At 56.1% G+C, this 27964-nt stretch overlaps 2 protein-coding genes across 9 annotated transcripts in view; one reads left to right on the top strand and one right to left on the bottom strand.

Moving 5' to 3' along the window:
* Positions 1–17356, top strand: part of CASKIN2 (CASK interacting protein 2) — a 56999-nt gene extending 39643 nt beyond the window's left edge. For 3 of the 6 annotated variants that reach the window (XM_064395554.1, XM_064395553.1, XM_064395552.1), the window contains exons 3-20: positions 4372–4423; positions 6589–6686; positions 6791–6936; positions 7072–7167; positions 8036–8166; positions 8365–8473; positions 8603–8711; positions 8981–9075; positions 9156–9273; positions 9494–9676; positions 10077–10198; positions 10652–10727; positions 10840–10934; positions 11152–11262; positions 11364–11465; positions 11676–11814; positions 12142–14719; positions 14952–17356. In XM_064395554.1, the coding sequence (XP_064251624.1) occupies positions 4372–4423; positions 6589–6686; positions 6791–6936; positions 7072–7167; positions 8036–8166; positions 8365–8473; positions 8603–8711; positions 8981–9075; positions 9156–9273; positions 9494–9676; positions 10077–10198; positions 10652–10727; positions 10840–10934; positions 11152–11262; positions 11364–11465; positions 11676–11814; positions 12142–14719; positions 14952–15048 (4457 nt within the window). In that variant the 3' untranslated portion in view covers positions 15049–17356. The remainder of the gene's footprint in view (positions 1–4371; positions 4424–6588; positions 6687–6790; positions 6937–7071; positions 7168–8035; positions 8167–8364; positions 8474–8602; positions 8712–8980; positions 9076–9155; positions 9274–9493; positions 9677–10076; positions 10199–10651; positions 10728–10839; positions 10935–11151; positions 11263–11363; positions 11466–11675; positions 11815–12141; positions 14720–14951) is intronic. The other 3 variants (XM_064395556.1, XM_064395555.1, XM_064395557.1) reach the window with 3 other exon arrangements.
* Positions 17357–17931: 575 nt separating this feature from the next.
* Positions 17932–27964, bottom strand: part of TMEM94 (transmembrane protein 94) — a 50282-nt gene continuing 40249 nt past the window's right edge. For all 3 annotated transcript variants that reach the window (XM_064395559.1, XM_064395558.1, XM_064395561.1), the window contains 11 exons: positions 27432–27531; positions 25926–26034; positions 25220–25409; positions 24650–24727; positions 24182–24267; positions 23627–23708; positions 23179–23333; positions 22816–22910; positions 21866–21959; positions 21481–21651; positions 17932–20663 (listed from right to left, as the gene is read on the bottom strand). In XM_064395559.1, coding sequence (XP_064251629.1) covers positions 20591–20663; positions 21481–21651; positions 21866–21959; positions 22816–22910; positions 23179–23333; positions 23627–23708; positions 24182–24267; positions 24650–24727; positions 25220–25409; positions 25926–26034; positions 27432–27531 — 1233 coding nt within the window. In that variant the 3' untranslated portion in view covers positions 17932–20590. The remainder of the gene's footprint in view (positions 20664–21480; positions 21652–21865; positions 21960–22815; positions 22911–23178; positions 23334–23626; positions 23709–24181; positions 24268–24649; positions 24728–25219; positions 25410–25925; positions 26035–27431; positions 27532–27964) is intronic.

The raw sequence follows: 27964 nt of genomic DNA, 5'->3' as shown, positions 1-27964 counted from the left end.
CTCCTGCCACCTCCGCCTCCAGCTCCAGAAGCTGCCACTGCCATTGGAGACGGCTGCTGCTCTGCAGGATAGCAGCTGATTAGCTCCTCCAGCTCGTTTATTGGCTTACCTGGTGACAGTCCCCAGGTGGATTTCATTTTCCCAAGAGGGTATGTGCATGTATTTGGTGTTCAAGGCACACTGTCCCTCTCCCGCTGCCCAGGGAAGCAGAATGGTGTTCCTGCAGTGCCCTTGCAGGGCTTTCCTGCATGCAGGGTACTTATAGCAAGCAGTGTAGGGGTGCTCAGGACTGGATGTTCAGGGATGCTCATGGTACAGGGACACTCAGGGCTGATGCTGTGGCTGGCAATACAGGGATGTTCATGACACTGGGATGCTCAGAGCTGCAGCACAGGGAGGCTCATAGCACAGGGGTACTTGCAGCCAGCAGTGTGGGGATGTGATTTCCCAGGACGAGAGGATGGGATGAGAGTCTGTGACACAGGACCAGCAGAAAGGGTTGTTTTTCTGGCAAGAAGGTGGATCTCCAGTTACAGATTTGTGTGTTGTCATGATCAGCAACAAAGCCTTGCAAGTGGTGGAGCTCTGCTGTGGCTGCTGGACAAAACCGGCAGGGGTTCACAGCACGGAAACCTTCCTTCTGGAGCCTGACTGCCGTGTGAGAGCCGGGCAGGAGCCTCCAAAGGGCAGGACTCCACAGGACATTCGGGCATTTCCTTCCCCAGCCAAACCCAGGCGAGCACGTGTCACCGCTTCCCAAGGAGCGCTCCGGAGGGGTTGTGTCGGTCTCCAGGAGCTCGGGGTGAAGCTCACGGGTGTCCCCGCAGCAGCGAGCTCCCCGTCGGAGGGCAGCGGGTGACTCAGGGTGCCCGGTCCGCTGGCACAGGGGAGCTGGGCCGGGCGAGGGCTTGCCTGGCTCCACTCAGCCGGCACAGCCGGCGCCAGGCGAGTGCCTCGGGGGGGTAAATACGGGTTTGTGCCGGGCCGGCTGCCAGCGCGGCGGGTGAGGTGCCCGCCCCGGCCGGCCGCTCCCCTGGTGCCCCCCGCACCCCACGAGCAGCCCAGCCTGGCATCCCCGCCACAGCAGTGCATCCCGCGGGGAAACTGAGGCACAGGCGAAGGGAATGTGCCGTGCGGGGCTGTGCCTCAGCGCGGATCCAGAGGCCAAGGCCCGGAGCCAGGCTGTGCCAGGGCTGAGGGTCCCGGCCCCGTCTGGTGCTGGGCGGCCGCGCTGCCTTCGCCACGGCCGGCGGCCGGCCCGACATTTGTAAGCAATTTGCCGGAGCGTTCCGGAGGTGCTTCCCGCTGCCGCTTGGCAGCCAGACGCCGCACAGAAGCTCGCCGGCTCCCTCGAGGCCTCGCTGAGGCCCGGCCCTGCGCTGCGGAGCCTCGCCTTGTCCGGGCAGGCGGCGCGGAGCGCGGCGGGCCGGGCGGGGAGCCCGGCGGGACCCCTCACGAGGGTCGCGCTGGGGGAACCCGCGGCTGGGGTTAACCCTCGGGGTGCACCCAGCTGAGTTTTCCCTGGAAATAAATAACCCCTTCAGGGTGTCTTGTGTTTCAGCGCTGGGTCCATGTTCTGGGTTTGTTCTCCCGGGATATGAGTGTGCTCCTGGTGGGGAATGGGGGTTGCGGGTCAGGCCTGAGAGTGCCCCTGCCCCAATGCCAACCAGGGCGGGTGATGATGTGGCTGGGAAGGATCTGGCCACGCCATCCCAGTGCTGTGGCTGGATTTACCCTGCAGCCCTTTCCCAGCCCCGCTCTGCAGCCCCCCTGCAGCCCTGGCCAGTGTGGGAGGGCTGTGGGATTGGGAGCAGCTTGGCCCAGCCTCTGCTGAGCTCCAGAACATCTGTGTGGAAAAGGATGGGCAGCCTGGGCACCAATGGGGAGAGAAGGGGCTGAAGCAATGTGGGGAAAACCTGGGGAATTGGTCAAAAGGAGCACATGGATGGAATGAGGAAGGGGAATGCAGGGAGATGTCCCATCAGCTGCCTTCCTGTCGCCAGGTCCCTGGAGTTTGAGGCTGTGCAGCAGGATGGCACTGGTGGAGGGGTCCCAGTTGCCTGGCTGTGCTCTGCTTCCCCTCCATTCCTCTCCCGTGCTTTTATGCTGGGGTGCCAAGACACTTTCCCACTCACACTTCACCTTCCAGCCTTGCTGCAAACCCTCCAGCTCTCCAAGCAGCAATTTACCTAGCTGCAAACCAGGGATGCTTTCCCTCTCTGCCCAAGGTGGATCCAAGCATTTAGGAATACCCCCAAAGGGAATGCTGCTCCTGGCTCTGCTCTTTGTGACCTGCAGCTTTCTCAGCCATCCACACCATGTCCGTGTGGTCCTGCCCTGGCTGGGCTGCTGGAGCAGAGAACGAATTTGAGGAATGTTGCTCAGGGAGATGTGGGTGCTGACAGCTGCCTGGGACACCCACCGTGTCCTGGGACAATCCCAGCCCTGCTTACTGGACCCCACTGGCCAGCTCAGTCCCCTTGGAGGTGGGGTTAGGGGTAGGATTTTTGGGTGAACTGTCCTTCTTCAAACAGTGGGTGTTGTTCAACTGCCGGACCAGCCCCCAGGGGCTGTGGGATGTTTCTGCCTCTTTTGGAGGTGCTGGTGCTCACTGGGCATCTCCATCCAGCCCATCTCTTTTGCCAGCATTGCACTTCTCATGGTCATCATTGAGGGTCTGCCCCTCCTGCCCTGAGTAAGGACCCCTCTTCCTCCCCTTCTTTTTCCTTCCTTTCCCAACCCTTTTCCAGTGGCAGTTTTCAGCTGCAGATGGTGGGAGCAATCCCAGTGGTTATGGTTCTCCAGGACTTGGACCAGAAGTGACCAATTTTACAAGTGAAATGTTATTTTTTCCTGGATGCTGAGGTCCTTGATGAAGACCCCATGTCCTGAGCTCTTGGGGCTGGGAGGGAGAAGTGGGAGCTCTGCTGAGTGATGGCTTTGGGAGCCAGTTCCTTTGGGAAGGTCTCTTGGATTGGTGGCTGAGGCTCAAAAACAAACAGTCCCTGGAAGAGGTAATTAGGGTGATCCTGTCCTGATCCCCTCAGCTGTGGTGAGGAGTCACGAGTCCTTCACCAGCAGCCACTCCAAGCCCATTTTGTGTTAATTAGGCTGTTTACAAAACACTGTAAATTGCAGTAATGAACACCCCGGTCCTTGGTTTCCTTTAATTATCCATTTGCATGATGAATGAGCCAGGCCCCCTTCAGCTTTTCTTTTCCAGCAGAGGAGTCACACAGCACAGTATGGCTTATGGGATCTGCCATGCAAGGTGGGCAGAGACCTTGGGAGAGAGGGAGAAGAGAAGGGAATTGAGGAGGAGAAGGAGAGGAATCTTCAGCCCCAGAGATCTACCTGGCTGCGAGGAAGAGGGCTCCTTCCCCAAGACCCCCCACAGCCAAGTGGGGTTTGAGCAGCTGTTTCACCCCAGGCTCAGAGCCTGGCACTCGGACTTTGATTTTCTGTAGGAAAAAGCACAGAAACCATTCAAAGCATTTAATCCTCCCTGGCTCGGCGATGGGGCTGCCTGGAAAGGCAGAGGAGGAGTGGTGGTATTTCTTGGCCCCCCACATACCTTCCCCTTTCTTTCCCTTTTGACTTAGCGGATGAATTCCAGAGATGTTAATCCGCTCTCAACCCCTTGGTTGAGAGAATAAAATGTCCTCTCTGTGTGGGAGGAAGGAATCCATTCGAATTAATTGCGGGAAGGAGCAGGGAGCTGGGGCTGAACTGGGGGTGTGTGTGAGGCTGTGCTGAGGGTGGGCTGAGCATCCTCTGCTGCCCAGTGGTCCCTGAAGGAGAGGGAGGTATGGGCAGAGGGATAGGATGGCCAAGGTGGCACAATCCTTGGGTCCCTGCAGGGGAGGGAGGGCTGGGCAGGGGAATGGGGATATCCAAGGTAGCACAATCCTTGCATTCACAGCTGAAAGCTTCAGCCTCTGCCCTGGCCATAAAAATGCCAGCCATGTGGTCTGTGGGCCAGGCCTCAGTGGCAGTGGCGGGCACAGGGAGCGAGTGGGGGGTAGAATGGCCCCACTCAGCAGTTTTGGTGTGTCCGTGCCTATAAAGGGGAGGGAAGCGCTCCCTGTTCTGCCAAGCCAGGGCGGCAGGAGCTGTGGGGTCTGACCCATCCCGGGGGCACACATGGATAGGGCAGGAGAGATCGAGGGAGGAAAGTGCTAAGCTCGAGCTGGGTCAGCCCTCTGAGGGTTCGTGGAGGTGAAAGTGGAGGCAGAGGAGAGCAGAGAGAGCCCCGGGATGGGCCAGGCGCTGTTCTGCGCGCTGGGAGGTGGGTCTGGCTCTGGGACAGGGATCATCTGGGGGCCTGCAGGCTCTGCCTCCTGCCCTGACCTTCACCTCTTGTCTCTGCAGAGCTCCTGGGATCTGCCAAGCGCCTGAATGTGAACTACCAGGATGCGGATGGGTGAGTGCTCCCCTGGAGGGTGCTGGGTGCTGCTGCCAGCCTGGGGGGCTCCTCTCTCCAGTCAGTCCTGCAGCTCTGGGTATCACACAGTTTTCCAGGGGAGCTGGAGAACACATTAACATCCCAGAGCCTGCCTGGATCTAAGCTAAGGGTGGTGCTCAATCCCTCCTGAAAATCCTTCATAAATCCCTTCTGTGTGCCCCTCTGTGGGGAAGGGGTTGAATAGGGATGGCAGCGTGTCCAGCCAGTGCCCTGTGTCCCCCTGGCTGAAGCCCAGAGGAGCACCTGGCCAGCCTCACTGCCTGCACGTGCTCATGCCTCTGTTTAATATCCCAAAAGCAAAATCCCATTGTTTTGGGGGGAGTTAGAGAAAGAAAATATGAGGTTGCCCAGTGACCACAGCATATTTGTGTAGCTCATCACTTCCAAAATCCAAGTACTTAATAAACTGAGTACTGAGAGTTAAAGAAACCACAAGGCTCATAAAATAAATAAGTATGTTATTCTTATTGAATTAACTCTGACCTGTCAGTCATTAGCATTGTTTTTATGTGCTGTTGTTGTACCTAATTTCTACATGTTTTCTTTTGGAGGGCTCTGTAGGAAGAGGTGTCCATGATGAGTCCTAACAGGCCAGTGGGGGGTTGGGAACGTGCAGGATGGCTCCATCTTAAAATGATACTGTACAGATGGAGCTTAATAGAAAAAGAATTTAATAATAGAAGCAATGATCTGATTCTGATAGGGCACAGGGTTTGTGCTTGGGCAGCTCCAGGAGGCTGATGGTGGGAATTGGGGTAAAGGGTTTGTTCCCTGCCCGAGGGACACGGGCAGGGTGTTGGGTTTTGCTGGTACACAGGAAGGGGATTATGGGGAGGTGAGACACAAGCATGGGGATGGCAGTGTGTGTCCTGGGAGAGCCATGGTGCTGGTGGTGTCCTTGGCATCACCTTGCTCAGGGCTTGGAGAGGATGGAGTGGGCAAATGTGGGTTTGTGCAGCCACCCCAGGGCAGAGTGAGACCCCACAGGGTTGGGTCAGGGAGATTTTGTACCCTTCCACATGCAGACTTTGAAGCAGAGGTTTTGCTGTGGCTCGGGGACATGGTGGGTGTACTGGAGAAAGGAGCAGCCCTCTCTGCTGGGGTTAGTGTCCCTCCTGCAATGTTAAGACTTGCACAGGGATTTGGGGATGCAGATCATGCTGGACGAGCTGTGTCCCTGGCATTGAGTTTGGACGCTGCAGAGCCCATTGGAGCCCCTTGCTGGTGCTGTCAGAAGCCCCCCATGTCCCTTGGAGTGGCTCACGGGCTAATCCCCAGTGGCACAGGGACCCCTCTCTTGGCCTTGGCCCTTCACGTGACGGCTCAGGGGGAGTGCCAGGCAGACAGGCCCCTTTCACAGCCCCAAGACACTGGGCTCTTTCATTACCAGCGGCCTCCCACGCTCTGCCATGGGCTCCTGGCAGCCCTGCTGGCATGGGGAGGGGGCAGCTGGCAGAGGGGGCAGGAGTGGCCACAGGGCTGATGTGTTTGCAGGATGCTGTGAGCAGCGTTGTGGCTGCCTGGCTGCTCCGTGGAGAGGGGTGGTGCATCTCCTTCATCCTGCCTGTTTCCCCCAACAGAGGGCATGGAGCGAGGGGCTCCTCTCACTGGGGTTTCCCATGGTACACAGTGTGTTGTGGCAACAGCAGATAGAACAAGAGGACACAGTCTCAAGCTGCGCCAAGGGAGATACAGGCTAGACTTGAGGAAGTTTTTCACAGAAAGAGTGGTCAAATACTGGAATCATCTGCCCAGGGAAGTGGTGGAGTCACCATCCCTGGATGTGTTTAAAAAAAGACTGGATGTGGCACTCAGTGCCATGATCTAGTTGAGGTGCTAGAACATGGGTTGGACTTGATGATCTTAAAGGTCTCTTCCAACCTAGAAATTCTGTGAAATTCTGTGAAATTCTGTGAAATTCTGTGAAATTCTGTATGCCTGCATCCCTCACCGAGCCCTGGGGCACGGACAGCTTGGAGGATGTTTTGCTAAGGGGAATCTGGAAGGCTGTCCCCACGAGCAGCCAGTGACAACCCCAGCCCTCAGCCCATGTCCCCATGAGGGCGGTGCTGTGAGGACACAGTGGGGCTGGGGGCCGGGCTGACCCCTCCCTTGTGCCCCAGGTTCTCAGCGCTGCACCACGCAGCCCTGGGCGGCAGCCTGGACCTCATCTCGCTGCTGCTGGAGGCACAGGCCACTGTGGACATCAAGGACAGCAACGGTAAGGGCTGACCCCCAGGCAGGGCCCTTGTCCCCGCCGGCCCGGCCCCCTGTGCGGGCTGGGGGCCGCGTCCAGCCCTGCTGAGTGAGCCCTGCTGCCCACAGGGATGCGGCCGCTGCACTACGCGGCGTGGCAGGGCCGCGTGGAGCCCGTGCGGGTGCTGCTCCGCGCCGCCGCCTCCGTCAACATGGCCTCGCTGGACGGGCAGATCCCGCTGCACCTCTCGGCGCAGTACGGCCACTACGAGGTGGTAAGTGAGAGCCCAGAGCCACCCGTGTGCCCTCCGTGGCGCTCCCTGGGGTCAAACCCTGCCGTGCCGGGTGGGAGGGAGGGAGGGAGGCTGCAGGGTGATGCTGAGCCCCTGCACCACGTTGCTCCCCTGCAGTCGGAGATGCTGCTCCAGCACCAGTCGAACCCGTGCCTCATCAACAAGGCGAAGAAAACCCCGCTGGACTTGGCCTGCGAGTTCGGGCGGCTGAAGGTGGGTGCTGTGGGCTCTGCCCTGCACCAAGGGCTTCTCCAGGGGCAGCTCTGGAAAACACTGGCTCCTCTGGGAGCAAAGCACAGGGTCTGGCCACAACTGCTCTCCCTCCACCACAAGACTCAGAGCCTGGCAGACAGCACCTGCCTCCTCCCATGGCCAGACATAGCCAGATCCTGAACCTGGGAGCTGTGGGTTTTGCTCCTGACCTCACAGCAGGACAGTGTCAGACTGGGAGTGAAGCCAGGAGCTGTTGCTCCTGGTTCTCCACAGCCTTCCCCCACCCACCCCAGCTTTGCTCACAGTTAAGTATGGATAGGCTGAGCTGGCTAATCCCAGCAAGCTCTGAGCATCCAGCCCTGCTCCAGGTCCCCAGAACAGTTCTTGGGGACAGGGCCATACTGTGCTCTGGGAGACCCTGGCCCTGCCAGCACCACTGGGCTGGCCTGGAGCACAGCCAGCCAGACTGCTCTGTGCCCCACTCAGAGGGGACCAGGGGGATATTTCCATTTTTGGAGTATCTATAATGTCTGCAGCTATAAACAGGGCAGTAAAAATAACTGCTCTGTGCCTCTGGGTTGCCCTGAGATGCTGAGAGTCGCTCTGGGCTGGAGAGACTGGAGGTTTTTAGGGCTTGGTCTGAAAAGCCTGATTATGGGAAGACTATTTCTGGCTGTTGTGACCTTTAATAGCCCCTCACGACAGCATGGCCATGCCAAACACTGTCCAGCTCCAGCCAAGCCTGGGGCTGTGGATGGAAGGGAGTGGCAGGATGGGCAGTGGTGGGCTGGCCCCAAGGATGAGCCCCTCAATGGGAGGGCACAGGTGGGGGGACCTGCACCCTGTTGCTTATCAGTGTCTCATGCAGGTGGCCCAGCTGCTGCTGAACAGCCATCTGTGTGTCGCCCTGCTGGAGGGACAGTCCAAGGATGCCACTGACCCCAACTACACCACTCCGCTGCATCTGGCAGCCAAGAATGGGCACAAGGAGATCATCAGGTAATTCCCTGCCTTATGCTGGAAAAACCCATCATGGCTTCAGTCCCACTTCCTCCCAAACACACCTTCCCCCTGCAGGCTTCAGCCCCTCATCCCCAAAGCAAGTGCAAGGTTTGTCCACTTCCTATCACAGAGCAGCCAAGTGCCTGACCCTGATGTCCCTGTCCCCTGTTCATGTCTTTCCCTTCTTCCTACCAGGCAGCTGCTGAAGGCTGGGATTGAGATCAACAAGCAGACAAAGACAGGCACAGCCCTGCACGAGGCCGCACTCTACGGCAAAACAGAGGTGGTGCGGCTCCTGCTGGAGGTGAGCACGGTGGGCTTGGGGCTGGGGGACCCTGGAGGTCACCCAGCACCCCTTCCCCTTGATCCCTTGCCTCCCTTGAGTCTGGTGGCAGGCAGGGAACTGGCCTTGACCGTGTCTCCTCCTGGACAGGGTGGAGTAGACGTGAACATCAGGAACACCTACAACCAGACAGCACTGGACATTGTCAACCAGTTCACCACTTCACACGCCAGCAAGGACATCAAGCAGCTGTTGAGAGGTGAGGTGGGGTTTCTTCCCTCTGGGACCTGCCTGAGCTCCCAGTGCTCCTCCTGAACAGCCTAAATCAGTGCAAGCATCTCAGTCCCCTCTCACATGTGCCCCCATCCTACATGTGGGGCAGTGTCTGGGGATTGAGGCCTTTCTGCAGTATTAATGTTTTTTTCTCTCGTCTTCTTGCTCTTGCTTTCTCCTTCTGCCCTCCCTGGACTCCCCTCTTTCCTCCCTACGCTCTGGCACCTCCTTTCTTCCTCTGTCCCTTGCCTTCAGAGGCATCAGGAATCCTGAAGGTCCGAGCTTTGAAGGATTTTTGGAACCTCCATGACCCAACTGCTCTCAATGTCCGAGCAGGAGATGTCATCACGGTGAGGCTGCTCTCTGTTCCCCATCCCTGTGCCCCACCATGGCCCTGGGTACCAGCCCCATCCCTCTTGTCCCCTGGCAGGTCCTGGAGCAGCATCCAGATGGCCGATGGAAGGGACACATCCACGACGCGCAGAAAGGCACCGACCGCGTCGGCTACTTCCCCCCCTCCATTGCTGAAGTCATCAGCAAGAGGACAGGTCAGTGGCCATCCTGAGCATGCTGGGGACAGTCCCCTGTGCAAAACCTTCCCAGCCTTCCCAGCACCTCCTGTCAGACAGGCCCTGCAGCCCTGGCTAGCTAGGGGGAAAGGGAAGGACTCAGAGGGTGATACTACTTTGGGGGTTGTGGCTCAGCTCTCCCCCCTGTCCCTGCCTCCCGCATGAGGTCTGACCACGTGTGTTTTGTCTTTGAATGCAGGCATGGTTGTCCCCCGCGTGGCACCCGCGCAGCAGCGCCAGGGTCCCCCTGGGGCCCTGCAGGTCCCCCCCGGGGGGCTGCAGCACCTCCCCGACGAGTGTCCACACCCGGCAGCCCCGAGCGGCCCAGCGGCCTTTGGTCACCTCACCCTAACCCGGATGGCCCCAGGCCCTGACAGCTCAGGTCAGGGGAGCACTGGGGTGGGAGAGGGGCTGGGGACCTTCCCCTGTTCCCAGCCCTGCCTGGGCAGGGGCACAGGGGGAGACTCTCCTTCCATCTCTCCATGGGGAAGCAGCCAGATGAGAGGGAGCAGATGCAGGAAAATGGAGTTTTGGGGAGCCCTTAGAGCAGCCCCTTCTCTCCCTGTGTCTCAGTCCTCTGTGTCACACCCAGGTCACCCTGTCTGTGCTGTGCATGCTGGGAGGCGGGAGGGAACTGAAGCATTGTCTGTGGCTGGAGGGATCTTGTGGGAGATTAGTGGCACCAGTGTGTTGGCACACGGGTCCTTGCTGGGGACTTCTGTGCCCTGTGTCACCCCCGATTCTGGGGAGCTGCTGACGGGCTCCCTGCTTGCCCCAAGCAGCAGGAGACAGGAACAGCGTGGGCAGCGAGGGCAGCATTGGCAGCATCCGCAGCGCCGGCAGCGGCCAGAGCACCGAGGGCACCAACGGGCAGAGCACCAGCATCCTCATCGAGAATGCCAGGGTAGGCACCCTGCTCCCCTGTGCTGCTTCCCTCTGCTGGCTCAGGCTGGAGATAGAGCCCCATCCCCTTCCATGCCCCCTCCCAGCAAAGGAGGGGAGTATCCTCCTAGCTGCAGTTGAGTATCTCATACCAAACACTTGCTGCCAGGACTCAGCAGAGAGATGCTCCTGGGGAGACCCTAGCTGTTCCCCCAAGCACAGCTGGCCTTTTTGAGTGGAGCTGGAGGCTGTGGTTGGCATCCCACAGCATCTCCATCATGTGCTGTGTCACCTGAGAGGATAATAAAAGGCCCTGAGCCAAATCTTGCCCAGATCTTTTGCTGGTGCCAGCCTGTTGCTGGGTGAAGCTGTGACCAGCAGCCTAGCATGGGAACCACAGTTCTGCTCCTGGGGGTGTGACAAAGCTGGTCTCCAGAGTTGGGTCCTTCCTCCACTCACTCCTCCTCTCTCTCAGCCTCTGCCCTCCACCGGTGACAACCTCCAGCAACACCTTTTGGGATCAGAGCCACACAACGGGACCTCCCCAGCAGGTGAGGGCTGTCACAACTCCACGGGGCCTTGGGGACAGCTGTCCCCACAGCCCTAGGGGCTGTTCGCTGTTCAAGTGCCTCTGTAACAGTTCTCCTCTCTCCTTTCTGCCAGGGCCACAGGGCCTCCAGACCCCAGGCAGCTGCCCCCCTGGAGACAGGGTCTTCTCCCACCAGTTCTTGCGTCCTGAGCAGCTCCTCGAGGGGAAGGTAACTGGAACAACTGGGGAATGGTGTGCTGGGTGAGAGGGCCATGTTTGGGGCACTCAGCCCAGCCCTTATTGCATCAGAGACACAGGGAACTGGGTCTTCAGGACACAAGTGGGTCTTTCCCAGGGAGATCCTGTCATCTTGACTGGAGCAGTCAGGTTCTTCCAGCCCCTACAGCCACCATCATGGGCTGTTCTGTGTCCCATCCTCTTCCCAGGATGCAGAAGCCATTTACAACTGGCTGCGTGAGTTCCAGCTGGAGTCGTACACTGCCAACTTCCTCAACGCTGGCTACGACGTCCCCACCATCAGCCGCATGACCCCAGAGGTGAGGCAGGTCCTTCCCTCCCCGAGCTGCCAGCTGTGGGTACTCACTGCCCCGAGCTCCCTGAGCCACTGCTGACCACGGCCCCACTCTGCTCCCCTTAGGATCTGACAGCCATCGGTGTGACCAAACCAGGCCACAGGAAGAAGATCTCTACGGAAATTGGGCAGCTCAGCATTGCTGAGTGGCTGCCCAACTACATCCCGGTGAGTCCCTGGCACTGAGGCTTTGGTCACCCCCTTTCTTCAGAGCTCTCTGACCCCAGGATAGGACAGGATGGGGTTTGTAAGTGAATAGCTTTGACTGTGTTAAAGCAGTCAGAGACAGCCTAAAAACAGTCTCCTGGGCAGGGAGGGGATGCTGAAGGTGCTGCCTGTCCCCCAATGCTCATGGCAGTGGCTCTGTGCTCTTTCCAGGCTGACCTGATGGACTGGCTCAGTGCCATTGGGTTGCCCCAGTACCACAAGAAGCTGGTGAACAACGGCTACGATTCCATCACCATCGTGACCGACCTGACATGGGAGGACCTGCAAGAGATTGGCATCAACAAGCTGGGTGAGTCCCTCCTGCCATGCTGGAGTGGCCCAGGGCAGCCAAGTTTCCCACCCAGGTCCCCACGCCCCGTTCTCCCTCAGGCTGGGAGGTGCAGGCATGTCCTGAGCACCCGGAAAGGGCAGATCCTGGCTGTCCCTAAGAACTCTCTTGGCCAGCTGGAGCTCAGCCCAGCCAGGTAGATGCCAGCAGTAGTTTGTCTCCTCCCATAGGCAGGGTTTAGATAACCCCAAGGCCTTTGCCCCATGTGTGACATAACTACTACTCTTCTTGGCCTGGAAACAGGCCTTGGGGGTTGGAGCTGACGCAATGTCCCTTTCCTTCCTGCAGGCCACCAGAAGAAGATCATGTTGGCTGTCAAGAAGCTCAGAGACCTCCGCAAAAGCCTCAATCAAGCAGAAGCAACTCTGGCAAGACGCAAAGTCCCCGGTTCCCTGGACATTGTCACCATCGAGTCACTGGAAAATGGGGAGTGCCAGTCCCCACACACACTCAAAATGACAACCTTCCAGGACAGTGAGCTCAGCTATGAGCTCCAGACAGCCATGTCCAACAGCTGCCATGACACGCTTGGCATCAAGAGCAGCCAGGGAATGTCACGGAGCCAGGAGAGCATCGGGGTGCGGTCGCGGGGCTCGGGGCACTCGCAGGACAACGTGCTGTCCCGGCGCCTCTCCAGCCCCTCGCAGGAGAGCCTGGGCAGTGGCGAGAGCAGCAGCAGCAGTGGGCAGTCCTGTGCACCCCCCCGCAGCAAGGAGAGCCCCGCCAGCCTGCCAGGCCGGCCCAGCCCCGAGTCCTACGGGAAGCTCGTGTCCCCCGAGGGGCTGAACGGCTTTGCCAACGGCGGCGGGGGCAGCCCTCTCAAGGAGAGGAACCTGCCCGAAGGCACGGATCAGTACGCCCGGCCCGTGGCTCAGAAAGGAGCTGGGACTCCCGCAGTCACTCCCTGTACTCCTCCCCAGACTCCCAGCAAGGGAACAGCCCCATACGTCTTCATGTACCCACATGTCTCCCTGAAATCCCCAACGGCCCCGAGCGTCCTGGGAGCGGAGCAGACCAAGGCCCTAGCACACCCACACCCAACCATCTCCCCTGGACAGAAGAGCAGCCTGCAGACGTCAGCCCAAAAAGGCTTCTCCTACCTGCACAGCCAGTGTGGCCCCACAGAGCCACCCAGCACAGCCCCCACGACCGGGGAGCACCACAACGGCGGCGAAGGCTTGAAACACAAGAAGCGCTCGCACAGCCTGAACCGCTACGCGCTGTCGGATGGGGAGCACGAGGACGAGGAGGGGGCCCCCAGCAGCACCCTGGGCTCCTACGCCACGCTGACGCGGCGGCCGGGCCGCAGCCAGACGCCGCGGGCCTGCGCGCAGGCGGACGCCAAGGTGACCCGCAGCCAGTCCTTCGCCATCCGGGCCAAGCGCAAGGGCCCTCCGCCGCCGCCTCCCAAGCGCCTCAGCTCCGTGTCCAGTGCCCTGGCTGCTGAGGCAGACAGTGAGCAGCCCCCCAGTCCCGAGCACCAGCCCACGGCCCCTCAGGACGTGGTTGATGCAGGTGCCATCCCCAGTGATGCTGGCTGTGGTAGGACAGTGAAGAGCCTGGCGGCTGCGCTGGAGGCGACACCAGGTGTGAGTCCTACCAAGCCCCTCCTGGCCCCAAAACCGCTGCACCTGACTCAGGACTGTCTGCCCCGGGCAGATGCGGGTGAGGGGTCCCACAGTGGCAGTGATGCCAGCAGCACCACACTTTCTGATGGCAGCAGGGACCCCTTTGAGAGCGGCAAGCCGCGGAGACGGACAGTGAGTGAGCCCAGCGCTCCTATGACAGAGGTGGCTGCACAGGGTGAGCAGGAGGATGCCTGCTCAGACACAGAGGAGGAGGCCAAGCCAGGGGTCTCCTCTTCATCATCCCAGAACAGCTCCAGTGAGTGCATCCCCTTTGCAGAAGAAGGCAATTTAACCATCAAACAGCGGCCAAAGCCCAGCGGGCACTCCAAGGCTGACGTGGCCGTGCTGGACATGGAGCCTGGCTCCCAGCCAGCAGAGCCCCAGGGCTCCGCTGGGAAGGAGCCAGCAGCCCCTGCTGTCACCAAGGAGCCGCCCGTGCTGGAGTTCAACCTCACGGAGTCGGACACGGTGAAGCGGCGGCCGCGCTTCAGGGAGCGGGAGCCGCTGCAGGCGGTGCTGAAGGCGTTCAGCATGGCGGGGCAGGCAGAGGCGGGGGGCACCCCCACTCCCCAGTATGCCCAGGCCCAAGCCGTGAGCATCGCGGGCCCCCCCACCTCGGCACCAGCAACACAGCCCATGCTGGCTGGGGATGCCTTTGATGATGACAGTGTGGAGTTCAGGATTGCTGAGATAGAGAAAAGCATCTTGTCGCTGGAGAAGGGGATGAAGAAGGCACCAAGCCCCACCAAAGCCCCCAGCCCCACAGAGCTGGTTGGCACGGCTGTGGTGAGGACACCCACTCCAGGTATGGGGGCTTGTGGAGCTGTCTCCAAGGTGGTGATGGGGCTCCCTCCCATGTTGGTGTGGGAGGTGAGGAGGGCCTGTGCCACCACCTACCATGAATCCCCTTCCTTTGCAGATGTCCCTGCCAAGCACACCTCTGTGGCATCCACCAAGCTCGTCTTCTCTGGACCCAAGACCATCTACCAGCAGGTCCTGCAGCCCTCCCGCCACACTGTTGCTCCCTGGGCAGCCTCTGAGGCGGTGCCAGATGTGATCGGGTCCCTGCCCAGTCCTGGCTCACTGACGCTGGAAGCAGGCAGCAAGGTGTCAGCAAAGCCTTTGGCAGCTGCCCCGGGGGCCACCCTGGCCCAGCAGCGGCTGGAGCAGACCAACTCCAGCCTAGCTGCCACGCTGCAGGCGGCCGAGAAGAAGATCACAGTGGAGGAGGCAGAGAGGTGAGGGAAATGCTGAGGTTGGGCCTCTCGAGGTGGGCTTGGAAGGGTCCCAGGGAGGGCAGGAGAAAAGCTGTGCATGGGCACATCATACCTGCACCACACAACCACACATGCTCAAGCCCAGCGCTGTGCTGAGCTCCTGCTGCTGGGTCAGATCCAGCCTGGCCAAACCTTCCCCGTCAGCACCTGCAGCCTTTGAGCAGTGCTTTGACTCTCTCCCTTTCCTCCCCAGCCACCCTGGAACCGTGCACTCAGCCAAGAACATCTTGGAAGACATCAGCAACATGTTCGACGACCTGGCCGACCAGCTGGATGCGATGCTGGACTGAGGCTTGCTCCCTGCTTCCCCTCCCCACCCCTGGCTGCTCCAGCCGTGCCCCTCGTGATGGGGGAAGAGTGGATCCAGCACTGAGCGCTGCCTGCAGCTCTCTCCAGCCCTCCCCACACTTTGCACTGCAGCTGAGAACAAAGCTGCCCTCCTTGCCCACCCTTGGCTCTGTGTCACATGTGACACTGTGGCCTTGGGCCGGTTTCCGAGGGGGTCAGGCATTTCCCACCGGACTGGCAGCAGGAGGAGAGCCCAGAGGGGCTGCACATGCAGTCCTGGAGGCCACGGAGAATCCCTTGCTCCCTTGCACAGAGCTGAGGAGCCTCCACAAGGAACCTTTCTCTTTCCCTACTCCATTGTCAGAGTCCTGCGTCTTATTATTTATCCCCTGCCAACAATGTGTCACAGGAGAGACCTCCCTGGGCAGCAGCCTCCGAGCTGGCAATTCACTGTGCAGCCTCAGCCCCGGCCAGCCTGACAGCAGCTAAAAGAAGACAGGGCTTGTTGCAATTTGGCAGCTTGCAGGGCGAGAAGGAACCTTTCTGCTTTACTTGCCGCTTTTCCAAACGCGTCAGCATCGGGCACTGTGGAATCCAAGTGGATCGAAATCCCTCCAGTGGGACCCAGACCCTCCGAGATGTGGATGCTCTGCCACGCTGGACATGTGAGCCTTCCTGCCCCTTCCCACAGTGATGAGGATGGTAATGGCAGTGCCAAAAACCTGGGAATTTGGGCCAGTCCGTCTGGATCATGCTGCTCAATGGAGTTTGCCCTCTGCCAACACAGTGCCTACGTAAACCCCCACCCTGCTCCTTCCACAGTGCAGCAGCAGCATGATTAATGCTTTTTAAATTCTTTTCCCCGCTCCCTTATCCCTTTTTTTTGGGGAGAAAACAGTCCCTTTTCCCAAGGCCCCTCCCTGCAGGGAGCTGCTGGCACAAACCCCGCCGTGAGCATTGTTCGACAGTAGCAGCGTTTGGGACGTGATCCTTCCTTCCCGGCGGGGGAGCTGACCCGGGATGCACCGGGGATTGGGCTCAGGAGCAGCTCCAGCACGGCCACAGCCCCGGGAAGGGCAGGGAGAGCTCTGCAGGCAGGCGGCAGGAGCGGCTGCATCGCTCCCAGACAGATTTCTCTCGCAGGATCTGCTCAGTAGTGCATGGCTAAATATGTCCAAGAGCCCCGAACTTGGCTCGCGCGCGGCATGCCAAGCAAATGAAAGCATCAGAGCTCCAGAAGGGAACCGAAGATTGTGCTGAAGTGCCATTTGCTACAGAAATTCCAAACAAAGGGAAAGAAAATTCCATGCATTTCCCTTAAAAAAAAAATCACCAGTGCAAACCCAGACTGGAGAGGGAGAAGGTGGCTGAGCAGGCAGTTGCTTCCCAATCCTGTTGGGAGTTTGCAGCTGGACTGGGCTGTCTGCAGCCCCTTGTGCTGCTGGATGGGAAGGGGAGCAAAGCCCATCTGAACATTCCCGAGGGTCTCTGCTCCTGAGGGCAGCTGTGCCGTGGGCTGGGCAGGCAGTAGGTGCCAGCCTGGTTTCTGGGCTGAAAAGCAAAGACAATAAGCCCTGTAAAAAACTAAAATCCCGTTGTTTGGGACTTGAGGTCAGTGTAAGGCAGGTAAGACACTTCTTCCCTGGCTCTGATTTCTGTCCCACACTGAGTGCATCACTGCCTGTGTCTGAGTGCCACATCATGGACATGATGTTTTCAAATAGCTACAACCAGTGGCACTTTATAACGAGGTTCCAGAAACCTTTTAAAACTGATTTTTACTCTCACGAGTCAACCTGGGACAAGCCCAGTTGTCTTTTTCCAATGTTGATAAACTGTAAATGTTTTTTTTTTTAAAAAAAGACCAATGTATATATTTTAAATGTGATTTATTCTATATATTTACTAACCAGAACTGCAAGTCTTGGGTCAGGGATAAGAGGACACTGGGGTGCAGCTGCCGCTGTCTGAGCCACCTGAGGGCAGCACAACGCTGCTCTCATTGTCAATAAGGGAACTAAACATTTGATTTTGCAGAAGAATGCCTATTTTTTGAGCTCTAGATCTCTATTTTGAAGCTACTGTATGGTGTGTAAGTTATGTACACTGCAACTGGGACTAACTGACCCCAGCTGCACCTGCTCTGTGCAGCAAGACAGTGAGGGGAAAAAATAGCCCGTGTAATCACCAGACTGACAACAGATTTTAAACCATCTGCTCTGTTTGTGTTAATCATGTGTTTTGTTTTCCACTAACATCCATTAAGACTAAATTCTATTAAACAGTGGGGCATATTTTACCCTTTTGATAGTTTTGCCTAGTAGTGTCCTTTGTGTGAAATGGGACAAACTTGTCTCCTACTGCTTGAAGGCCACTGAGGATCAGCTTTATCCTGTCCCTTGCGTGCTCCAGGGTTCCTCAGATATTCTCCCCAGTCACCCCCAGTGAGGCTGATGCTCAGTGAGAGTCTCACCACCACGACAGCAACGTGGTGACAACGCTGGTGTCCCAGTGCCCAGCTCTGCCCTGTGACACCCCTGCCATCCCATGTGCCAGGCAGAGCATTCCTGCCTGCTCCCAGTGCCTTTTGCAGCTGACCCCAACCTTTCACCCACCCACAGGGATTCAGACTGTGCCTCCAGCCTTGACTGAAGCAGTGCTTGGGATCCAGGAAACCAAACTTACTTTGTAGGAAGAGGCTTTCAGAGATGGACAGATTTGCCCAAAGCTGAGCAGAAACTGGGAAAAAGGCCAGAACTGGATCCCAGGAGCATCAAGCTCTCAAGTCTGTGTCCCTGCAACAGGAAGATCACACCCTCTGACCCCAGCAGCCACATTTTTGCCTCCTTCCTTTGCTGGGTGCAAACTCATTCTGAACTCTTGGGTGTGTTATCCAAGACAATCATTTATTGCCATTCATATACTGGATGCTTGTGGGTCTGGGTTTGTTTCCTTTTTTTTTTTCCTTTTTTATACAATTTACAAGTTTTAATACAAATGAAATATTTTTACATACATCCCAAAAAATTTAATATAAAATATACAGCATTTAAAAACATCTTGATGTAGGAAATTTCCTTCTGAAGCCATGCACTCTGACCCTTAGACACTTCAGTGGCTGAGGGAAGGGTGGCACTGGCAAGACCATCCTAAAGGCTCCATTCATACACTTCAGCTCCCTCCAAGTCTGGCTGGGGAAGGAGGATGCAGGAAAATAAACATTTGTGATCACCCAGAGGAGGAAACCTTGAAGGTGCCTTCTCTAGAGGAAGGTGTGGCCTGCAGGCAGCCCTGGAATTTGCTGCTTTTTAACACCTACAACAGTTCATGGCACAGGACAAGAGCTGAGGTCTGGAAAGCTGGGACAGCAGTGAGCAGCTCTGTGCTGCCCCTGCCTCCAGCTCAGCTTGGCCACAGAGGAGATCACATCCCAGTTGTGCTCCCACCAGGCATCAGGAAGGAAAGCTGACTTCTCAGGGGCCAGGTGTCACAGATCTGGAGCTGGCATTCAGTGAATTGAGGCTGAGGAAGGTGCAGCTCGTTCTCCCTGAGCCCTGCAGGTGCCAGGGAGTGAGGGCACAGTCCAGCCTGGCTGGCAAAGGTGGGCAGACACAGGAGCCCTGTGCTTCCCCAGGGAGCTGCTGGCTCCCTGTCCCGTGCAATCCTGCCAGCATGGGACCTCTACACCCACCCCCAGCTGCAGGAACTGGGTGCAGGACTTGGAACACCCCCAGCTGTCCCCTCCAGCATCCCCAGTGTGTCCCCAGAGCTCAGGGCTTGGCTGTACCCAGTTCTGCTCCTCTGCCAGCCCCACAGCAGGGTGAGGGTATTGCTTAGAGACACTCAGAGTCTGTGCTCTCTGCTTAGGCTGAAAAGTGAGGAAGACAAGATGGAGCAGCAGGGCAGAGCTTGGGGGTTCCAGCCAGCTCCCTGCCTGCCCAGGAGGGATCAGCTGCCTCTTGTTAATCTCAGGTACCAAAGAGGAAGTAACAGCCAAATATTGTAGTGTTAATGTTGGGACCAAAACCAGGGCCAGGATTTACCAGCTTTAGCCAGTGTTTAGAACTAGAGTCAACCTCTATAACCTGCAAATATTCTGGTAGCCAAGCCTGTGTGCTCCTGTCAGCCCACAGCAGGACCAGTGCTCCCAGTACAGATGAGGTCTGAGCTCAGGAGCTTGTGTGCTGCACTGGGGCAATCATAGTTTGCCACAGCCCTCAGGGGAGGGTCCCCCCAGGCAAACCAAGAGACCTCCAGAAAAACACTGAGCAGATGTTGCCCAGGAAGGCTGTGGCTGCCTCATCCCTGGAATCGTTAAAGGTCAGGCTGGACAGGGCTTGGAGCACCCCAGGACAGAGGAAGGTGTCCCTGCCCATGGCAGGGTGCCCATGGCAATGGGTGGAACAAGATAAGCTTTAAGGCCCCTTCCAACCCAAACCATCCTGTGGCTCTGTGTGAAGGCATTAGCAGAGGGGAGAGACTTCCCAGCACTATCACAGACAGACATGATTGGGTGGGGCTCCCTGTGCCTTGGGGAGCAAGAACTGGAGGCAGCACAATCCCTGGGATTGGGAAAGGAGCCATTCACCAGCTCTGCATTAGTCACAACTGCAAGTTGCAGATATCCTGCCTGGAAAGATATCCCCTCCCTCTAAGGCAGGATAGTCAGGGCTCAGGCTTTATCTTGAGCTGTGGTTTTCTCAAGCAGGCACATTACTGAAGCAAAGAGCAGTTGGGATCACAAACAGGAGAAGAGCTAAAAACCTCTCTGGGGGCTGTTAAAGAACATAAAAGCTGGCTCAACAGGGCTGCAGGAAGCTGAGCCATGCTGGCTCCCTGCAGGCAGGCAGAGCTGCCCTCCCTCTGCTCCAGAACAGAGGATCACAGGCAGCTTCTCCCAAAGCCCCAGCTCATCCCTCTTCTGACACAGCCAGCACATGGCTGTGACAACGACACTAGAGGGCAGGGCTGGCCCAGCCCGGCTGTCCAGAGACCCCTTCCCACTGTCCCCTCGGGAATGTGAGCTCCCAGCCCCCTGGGGACTGCAAGGGGAATGGCTCCTCTGCCCCGGACACAGGGCAGGGAGGCAGGGAGGGCATGCACAGGCACGCACACACAGAGAGCAGGCTGAAGTGGAAAACCAAAACGGGTTTCAATAGAGATCTCCTTCTTCAGCAGCCCTACTGGTCCCTGATTCTCCTGCCAGGCCCAGGAAACCCATCTGTTCACAAAGAGGAAAGGAGCCACTTCGTTTTAGCATCACCATGATACTAACAAATACCTCCAGTAATAAATAAATAAAGGAAGAGCAGCCTGAACAGGCACCAGAGCTTGCAGGTTCCTGTGAGGGTACCTGGTAGGCTGGGAAGGGGCTGCATACCTGTGGGGGGATCCCTGCCTGGGGCCCCAGGAAGGTGCAGGTGTAGTTTTGCCAGGAGGCTGCTCTGGTTTGCAAGTGTGATGGAAAATTCCCTGAGCCTCTGGTGCAGCCACTCTCCCAGTGGCTGTTTGGCCCTGGCTCCAGGGAACTTGAGCTGAGTGCTTTTAAAATGGTGAATTCATCCCCAACTTGGTTTCAAACTGCAACTTCTGCCTCTTCTGGTAACGGACACGGACCCTGGAGAAGAAGAAAGAAGAGAGTCAGTATGCAGAGGGGTGAAAGGTGAAGGCTGTTGCACTGCCATTCCTGAGCTGCTAGCCCCAAAAAGCAGGGAAGCCTGTAGTAGCCTGGGAAGGGAATCAAATCCAGAGAGCAGCCCATGCTCTCAGTCCTACCCCATGCAGCTAAATCCCATCTCCAGGGACAACAGGCACAGCACAGAAAGGTCCAGAAACCCTCTGCAGGAACTGAGATGGTGTCTCCATCCCCATCAGGGTTCCCTGTAATCCCCACTTTTCCTCCCAGCCCATTTCCTGAATCCATGTTCATTAGTGTTGACTGCCACTCTGGCTGTTCCCTGTGCTGGGAAGAGCAGCCAGACACTTTGCCTGCTGCTCATTCTTGGCTTCAGCCACTTCCCGTGCAAACGAGTCCCACAGCCCAGGCTCTGTGTGAATTTCCTCTGCTGTGATTCAATGCCTCTCTGTCCTCATGGGACAAGATGGAGAGAACAGCCCTCCCCAGTTCCATCCTGGTGTTGCACAGACCTTGGCTGTCTCCCTCCCTTTGGTTTGAGATAAGGAAATTTTGTTCTCCCTTTCTGCACCCAATCACTGCCACTGCCCTTCTCTGACCCTCCTTCCTCCCCTGTGCCTCCTCCCTGGGAGGTGGAGCGTGGGCCTGCCCACAATGGCCAGGTGATTTACACAATGCACTCAGCTTTTTCTTTTTGTTCCCCACCCTGTTCCCTGGGCATCATTATTTTTTGCAGCTCAAGGCCAGGCTGGAGGGAGGCTTCAGCCCTTTCTCCCCATCCTCCCTACAACCCCCATACCTGATTTCATGCAGCTTGACAATCTCATTGATGATAACCACAAGGACCAAGGAAAGAAAACCCAGCAGCCAAGCCACTGGAGAGATGGAGACGTGGTTAAAGGTCAAAGAAGAGTTGAGGTTTTCCCAGAGTTTCAGGTCCAGCACAGTCTGTGCCACTTGCCCCAGCACTCTAAGGTTAAGAACAGACACAGAAAAATCTCAGCAGACCTGACAAGCTTCCCAGGATCTGCACATCAGGGTGAAATGCTCACAACAGAGACCCTTCACCACTTGAGCAGTGGAGATCAAGCACCATGTACTTGATTCTCCTCAGCACCAAGAAACTGGTGCTGGAGTGGGCCTGGAGCATCCTGGAGCAGCTTCCCAGGGCCCGTGGTACTCACACAACAGCCACAGTGAGCGTCCACCAGCGGTTGGAGAGGGGGCTCTTCTTCCACAGGGGCTTGGTGCGATGGACATGGGTGATGGATATGAACACTGCAGAGAAAAGGGGATTATTCAGCATCACACACAGACACAGCACCTCACAAGGTTCATCAACACCTGTTACCTCTGAGGGATATGGGGTTCATGTCCCTGGAACCAGCCTGCCATTCAGGGCTCTGTCAGAGCAGGCTCCTCACAGCAATTCCACGTCCCTGGAATGCAGCTGGGCAGTGCAGCAGTTGTACTCACACAACTGTTCACTGTGAGGTGGGCTCACAGCCTGGCAGCTAAAACAGAGCAGGCAAAGCCCAGTCTGGGGAGTGGGACAGGGCTGGGTGTGCCCTTGTTCCAGGGCTGCAACAGGGGAAAGCTCCAGCCCAGAGAGAGATTTAGCCAGAGACCCAAGGCTGTCTGTACAGGACTGAGCACTTGCTCAGATTTTATCTGGGCTCTTCCAAACAGCTGCCAGGAAAAGCACCCCTGCCTTGCCTTAGTGGTCTCAGGGACACAAAAGTGCTGCAACCCACTCTCTCCAAAGACAGAGATCAAATCTGGAAGTGTTTCTGTTATATAAATAAACACTTTTGAAGGAGGGAATATTTTCAGAGAGCTTTACGTGCTGCTACTAACTTTCCAGAAGGCAAAAGGAATTTTGCTCCTCTGGTGAGACTGAACAGAACCAGCACTTCACCAGACTGGTAGGAAGCAGAATCAGTTCTGAGGGTGCTGTCTTTAATCTGCCAGGGTAATGTTTAGTGAGATGGGGATTTGTGCCTGTGCTGTGAGGCCCCTGCAGTGACTGCTTCTATCAGGAAGTTTGTGCTCTGGCACAGGGGGCAAAGAAAGAGACAGAGGATGCAAGCTGTCCCCCAGAGCAGAGAATGGGGTTCTGGGAACAGGGACTTACCTGTGTGCAAAACAATCAGGCCAGCTGTGAGCTTCTGGGCTACCAGGAGAGCATTGGAAAATGTCCCAAACCAGTCAGGAGCACCATAAGCATTGCTAGTGAATGAGAGGACACAGGAAAATTAACAGTGGGCACTTAGCAGACCTGTTCCCACCAGGCCCATGTCCTCCTTTAACAGCTGAGCAATCTGTGTGTGAGCTCAGGTTGTCCTGGTACAAGGAGGTGACAGTGGGCAATGTGGCTGTCAAGGCTACAGCCCTGGTGGGTCATGGAAGAGGCTGAAGCTTGTCAGAGGATTGGAATCAGTCCTCCCTGGAAAGGGCAGGAGCAGTAGGGATGTGTGTGCCAGGCCCAGTTCCTCACCTGTGCAGCATGATGGAGGAGCAGGCTGTGAGGTTGAGGCTGGTTGTGTTCACCCCCTTGCAGGACTCATGCAGGGTGAACCCGAAGCAGATGAGGCAGGAACAGATGGTCAGGCTGAATTTCAGCAGGAAGCAGAGCAGGAAGTAGTGCTGAGTCTGTGAAAATGGGAAAGGAAGGAGGATGACATGGGCATGTCATTGGTACAACCTCCTCCCCATGGACCATCAGAGAATCAGTGCCTGCAAAAGACAAGCTGAAGTACAGATGAGATGTTGCACTGAGGATCTGCCCTCTGGGCATGCTGGAACAGGGGATTCCCTCCCTGGCTCATGCCATGGATCAATTTACTGAGCCAGCTAGGAAGGCACAGGGCCTCAGCTATGCATCAACACTGGGACAAAACTGAAGAGAAAAATGCGTGGGAATTTAAATCTGAGGGGCCACCTACCTTCTTGGGAATGGAAGTCAAGTTTTTTCCTGTTGCCATGGTCATGATGGAGCTGTGGGGAGGCTTGCCCAGGAGCGAGATACTGGAAAAAGGCAAGTTAAGTGTCTCAGTAATGCGTTCAGGCACCAGAGCTATTGTGCTTTTATCTAACATTTGAACCCAAATAACCTGCTCAGACTGCTTGAAGCATTGGCAATTATCTTTACATATGCTGTAGAAGGTGTTATTCATGGCAGGAGCAGACAGAGAGAGAAGTGACTTCTAAATGTGTAAGGAAGAAAAAAACCACCTGTGGTACCTTGGCCTCCACCTGACACCCCAGACTTTCCATCACACAAGGCAGGGGTTAACAGAGCAGCACACAAATGCTCCTGTCACTGCTTCCAAGCACTCTGTCAAAGAATGTCCAAAGCAAATGCTTGGAATAACCCTTGCAGCCTTCTTAGCATGCTGTGGGTGAAGTCAGCTTTCTTTCAGCATGGACACAGTGAGGCTGAGGGAGTGCTCTGTGCATCCTGTGGGGAGTGGGAGCACATTCCACCCTGACAGACTCACCTGAGCAGTGGGTAGCAGAAACAGGAGAGCCACACGATGTCTGTGGTGCTGAGGATGGGGGGCAGCTGCACCAGGCAGGAGAGGAACTGGACAGAAACAACCCAGAGTGAAGAGCATGAGCAGTGCTAGGACAGACTTGTCACCCAAAATGCTTCTGTCTTCTCTGAAACACTGGGATGAACTGGTAACTGGGCTGCCACTGCACAGCCCCTCCACATGTTCCTGTGGCAGGAGCTGCAGGGGATGCTTTTCTCCAGGGAAAAAGGATTTGAAGGTAAATGTATGAGGATGAGGGAGAAGGGGCAGCACAGGCTGAGATCACCAAGCCTCCGTCTGTAACTTCCCCAAACACACTGTGCAAACCTGACTGAAGGCCACGTTCCTCCCTCGAGGCTGCCCCACTGCAGCCACCCACATCCCCTCCTGTCCTCTGAGCCAAACGCTGTCCCCAGGCAGGCCAGGACTCACCTGGATGACAACCAGGGTCAGCTGGCACTGCAGCAGGAACAGGAAGCACTTGCGGATCCCGTACGTCGCATGCCTGGCCTGGAAGGAAGCACAAACCCTCAGAGCCTGCAGGGAGCAGCTGCCAGCCAAGAGCAGCTGCTGGCAGGCAGGGGCAGAACATTGGCCTGCAGGGGAAGTGGGAGGGGAGAGCATCTGGACACACTGAAAGCAAAAAAGGAAGGTCTCTTGTCTACATGGAGAGGTTCTGAAGGAAAGGCAGGATTTAGCCAAGGGGTAAGATTGTTTGAACTCCTGGCTTTTCTGGGGTTTCAGTTCTCCTTCTCTCCCTGGCTAGGGATCTCTGCAAGATTATACTTCATCCAGAAGAACAATATTCACGTTCTGTTGCCACAAGGCACCATTTCCAAACTACTCCCTACACCTTGGACCAGGAGGGTCAGGCAGGAAGATTCTCCCTCTTGTGCTTCCTGGACAAAGGCCAGGAGACACAAGCAAAGCTCCTGCTGGCAGCACTGTGGGCACCTCAAGCAGAATGCTGGTGTGAGCTCCTGGCTCTGAGCATTGGCTCACCTGCTCTATGAGCCTGATGATGCTGGTGCTCTCTTCCTGGCGGAAGGACATGGAGCAGGGCAGGCTGTTGAGCTGCCCTGAGAGCTGCAGAGGGGTGAGCTCCTCAGAGCCATTGCTCAGGGTGGTGCTGGTGGCATAGCCAAAGGTCTCCCAGGAGCAGCGGGATGGGTAGAGAGGGTCCAGGGCTATACTGCAAGGACAACACAGAGGTGTTGGTGAAAGGTCTCATCCCAGAAAGGAAACTGTCTCACTGCAGTCCAGCTTGGAAGCTCACTTTGTTATGTGCCCTGCTCTGTACACTGTGCTCAGCTAGAGAAGCCTGAACTATAACATGAAATTAGGATCAAACTCCCTAGAGTTTCAGTTATTCACAGAGAAACAATGAACATATTTGGGTTTGTGGCACAAGGTCAACAAACTGGCTGATCCATGGGGTACTTTCACTCTTTCACCCAATGGGAAGCATCTGTAATGGCAGCTGGGGCACAACAGTCCAGCATGTAAGAGACTGTCATCCTTTCAGACATGGAAACACCTCTGTGTGTCAAGGGCCTTAAACAAACATCCCCTCCAATCCTCCCAAATCTCCCTCTTGTAGACAAAATGGACAGAGCAATTGTGAGCACCTCCCTGCACAACCCACAGCTGTGGGTACTGGCTAGGATGAAGACAAAGGCAGCTGGAGGAGAAATAGCCCCTGCCCCACCTGATATCACTCTGCAGGAAGAGGCAACTGTTCCGAAGGTTGGCAGAGCTGCCCAGACAGCAGGTCACCTCCCCATACTCCTGCATGATCTTGATCATCTCACACATGGCTGCAGAGGGACAGAAGGAGCAATAGTGTGTTATGTCATTATGCACACAAAAATGCAGTGTTTCACACTCATTCCAAACTGGATAACAAACAGATTCTTTAAAACTGCCCCATCTGATACTCACCACTGTGTACATTGAGATCCACAGTCAAAGCACACAATTAGATAGTTAATTAACTGCAGACCAGGTGCTCTACAGACCTGCCACTGCAGGAATTATCTGTGGTTCACAGAACTATGACCCAGAGATTTGCATCTCCAGCACATCTCTTTCAGACCAGAGCTGTAGATGTAGCCTGGGTGCATAAAAGAGCTTCAGCATCAAACACTCTTGTTAGAAAACACCAGAAATAAAATAAATAATTCAAACTGAAAATAAATACAGTGTTTCAAACTCAGCAGCACATCACTAGTGTTGTTGCAAGTCTAAAGGAAGGGAGGGAATGTAACAAACCACTCCAAAATGCCACATTTAGCCATACCCAGAGCCAGCCCCTGTTCCTGCACTCCCACCCACCACCACCTCTACCCTTTATCAAGAAGTTTATTGACATCCCTGCAGCCTCTCAGTCAGACAGATCTGATTTTAGCTCTGTAGCTCCATGCACCATGTTCTGTGTATACATGGATTTTCCAGAATGCTCCTGGCAAAACCCCCAAGCTTCCCCTCTGCAGATTCCCTTGCAAACACCTTTACCAAATGCCTGGTGCACAAAGACCTGCAGCACAGTGAGGGGCTGGGTCAGGGGGGGAGCTGCCACTTCTGTCAGAGACAGGAAATTTGGGCACTAAGTGTGAAGGCAGCCTGGATTGTGATTGACATGCTGGAAACTGTGACCAGAGGTACTAAAATGGCAAATCATCATGATGCTCCACACTTACTGGAGATTTGGCAGTTATCTGCCAGTTGAGCACTCAGGCCCTTTCTTTAAGTAATACCTCAGAGAGAGAGAGAGAGATTTTGTCCTTTCTGTTTCCTGCAATCAAAAACTGCAAAGCAGCAGAAGGTGTTAACAGCAACTGCCAGGAGAAAATTCTTCTGGGAAGTGATTTCCAAGTTATAAAAGAGCTGTGAGCACAGATCAAAGTCTCCTGGTACACTGATAACACTTATTTAATGAAAGGCAGTAGCATTTTGGATGTTTGCTTTTGTGTCTCCTATGAATGCAAATTGAAAGGAGTGGTTCTCAGCCCAATTCAGCAGCTGGACAACAGCTGCACTAAAATTCAGTTAACACCTGGCTCCCCACAGGTAGCAACAGAGGGTAATGAATATCAATATCTCCTTCTAAATTACTGGAAGGTATCCCCTTCCCTTCACCCATTCCACACTTGGATGAGCCAGACCAAGGAGCTGGGGAAGGAATTCATGGCCAGGAGTAGGAAAGGCCACTTACTCTCTGGGGTGCAGTCTGTGAACAGGGGCACCAGCAAAGGCACGTTGTCAATGTTCTGGAGGTGAGGTCTCACCTGGTGGATCCCCCGGGGGAGTTTGGCCTGGAAAAGAGAAAGGACAGATTAAGCAGGGGGTGTGAGAGAGGCATTTCAGAGGGAAATGATGATTCCTAGAATGATGCAACTTCAAGACCAGATACAAATTAATGATCCAGCAGATAGAACTGGCTTTCCCAAGGCACTGACTAAAGTTTTCTCATAAAGTTCTACACTGACCTGCCAATCTGCCTGTGCTTGCCCTCAGGGTTTGTAGGGTCAGTGTGACAAACCTGTGCTCGAGGATTCCTAAGGACTCTTTGCCTGTGTGGAGAATCTAGACAGACACATCTGCTGTCTTCTGACACCTGGATCTATTTCAATTGCAGCCACATCAACCTGCAGCAGGGCAAGAAGGGTTCTTGCCTTCTAAAACCAGGCCTATAAGATTTTTTTTGATCCGTATCTCTGATATTCCTGTAATCTCTGCTGAGCACAT

Source organism: Passer domesticus, chromosome 20 (genome assembly GCF_036417665.1).
Source record: "Passer domesticus isolate bPasDom1 chromosome 20, bPasDom1.hap1, whole genome shotgun sequence".
Lineage (NCBI taxonomy): Eukaryota > Metazoa > Chordata > Aves > Passeriformes > Passeridae > Passer > Passer domesticus.
The sequence above is the reverse complement of the archived record's forward strand: the minus strand, read 5'-3'. Positions and strand labels throughout refer to the sequence as shown.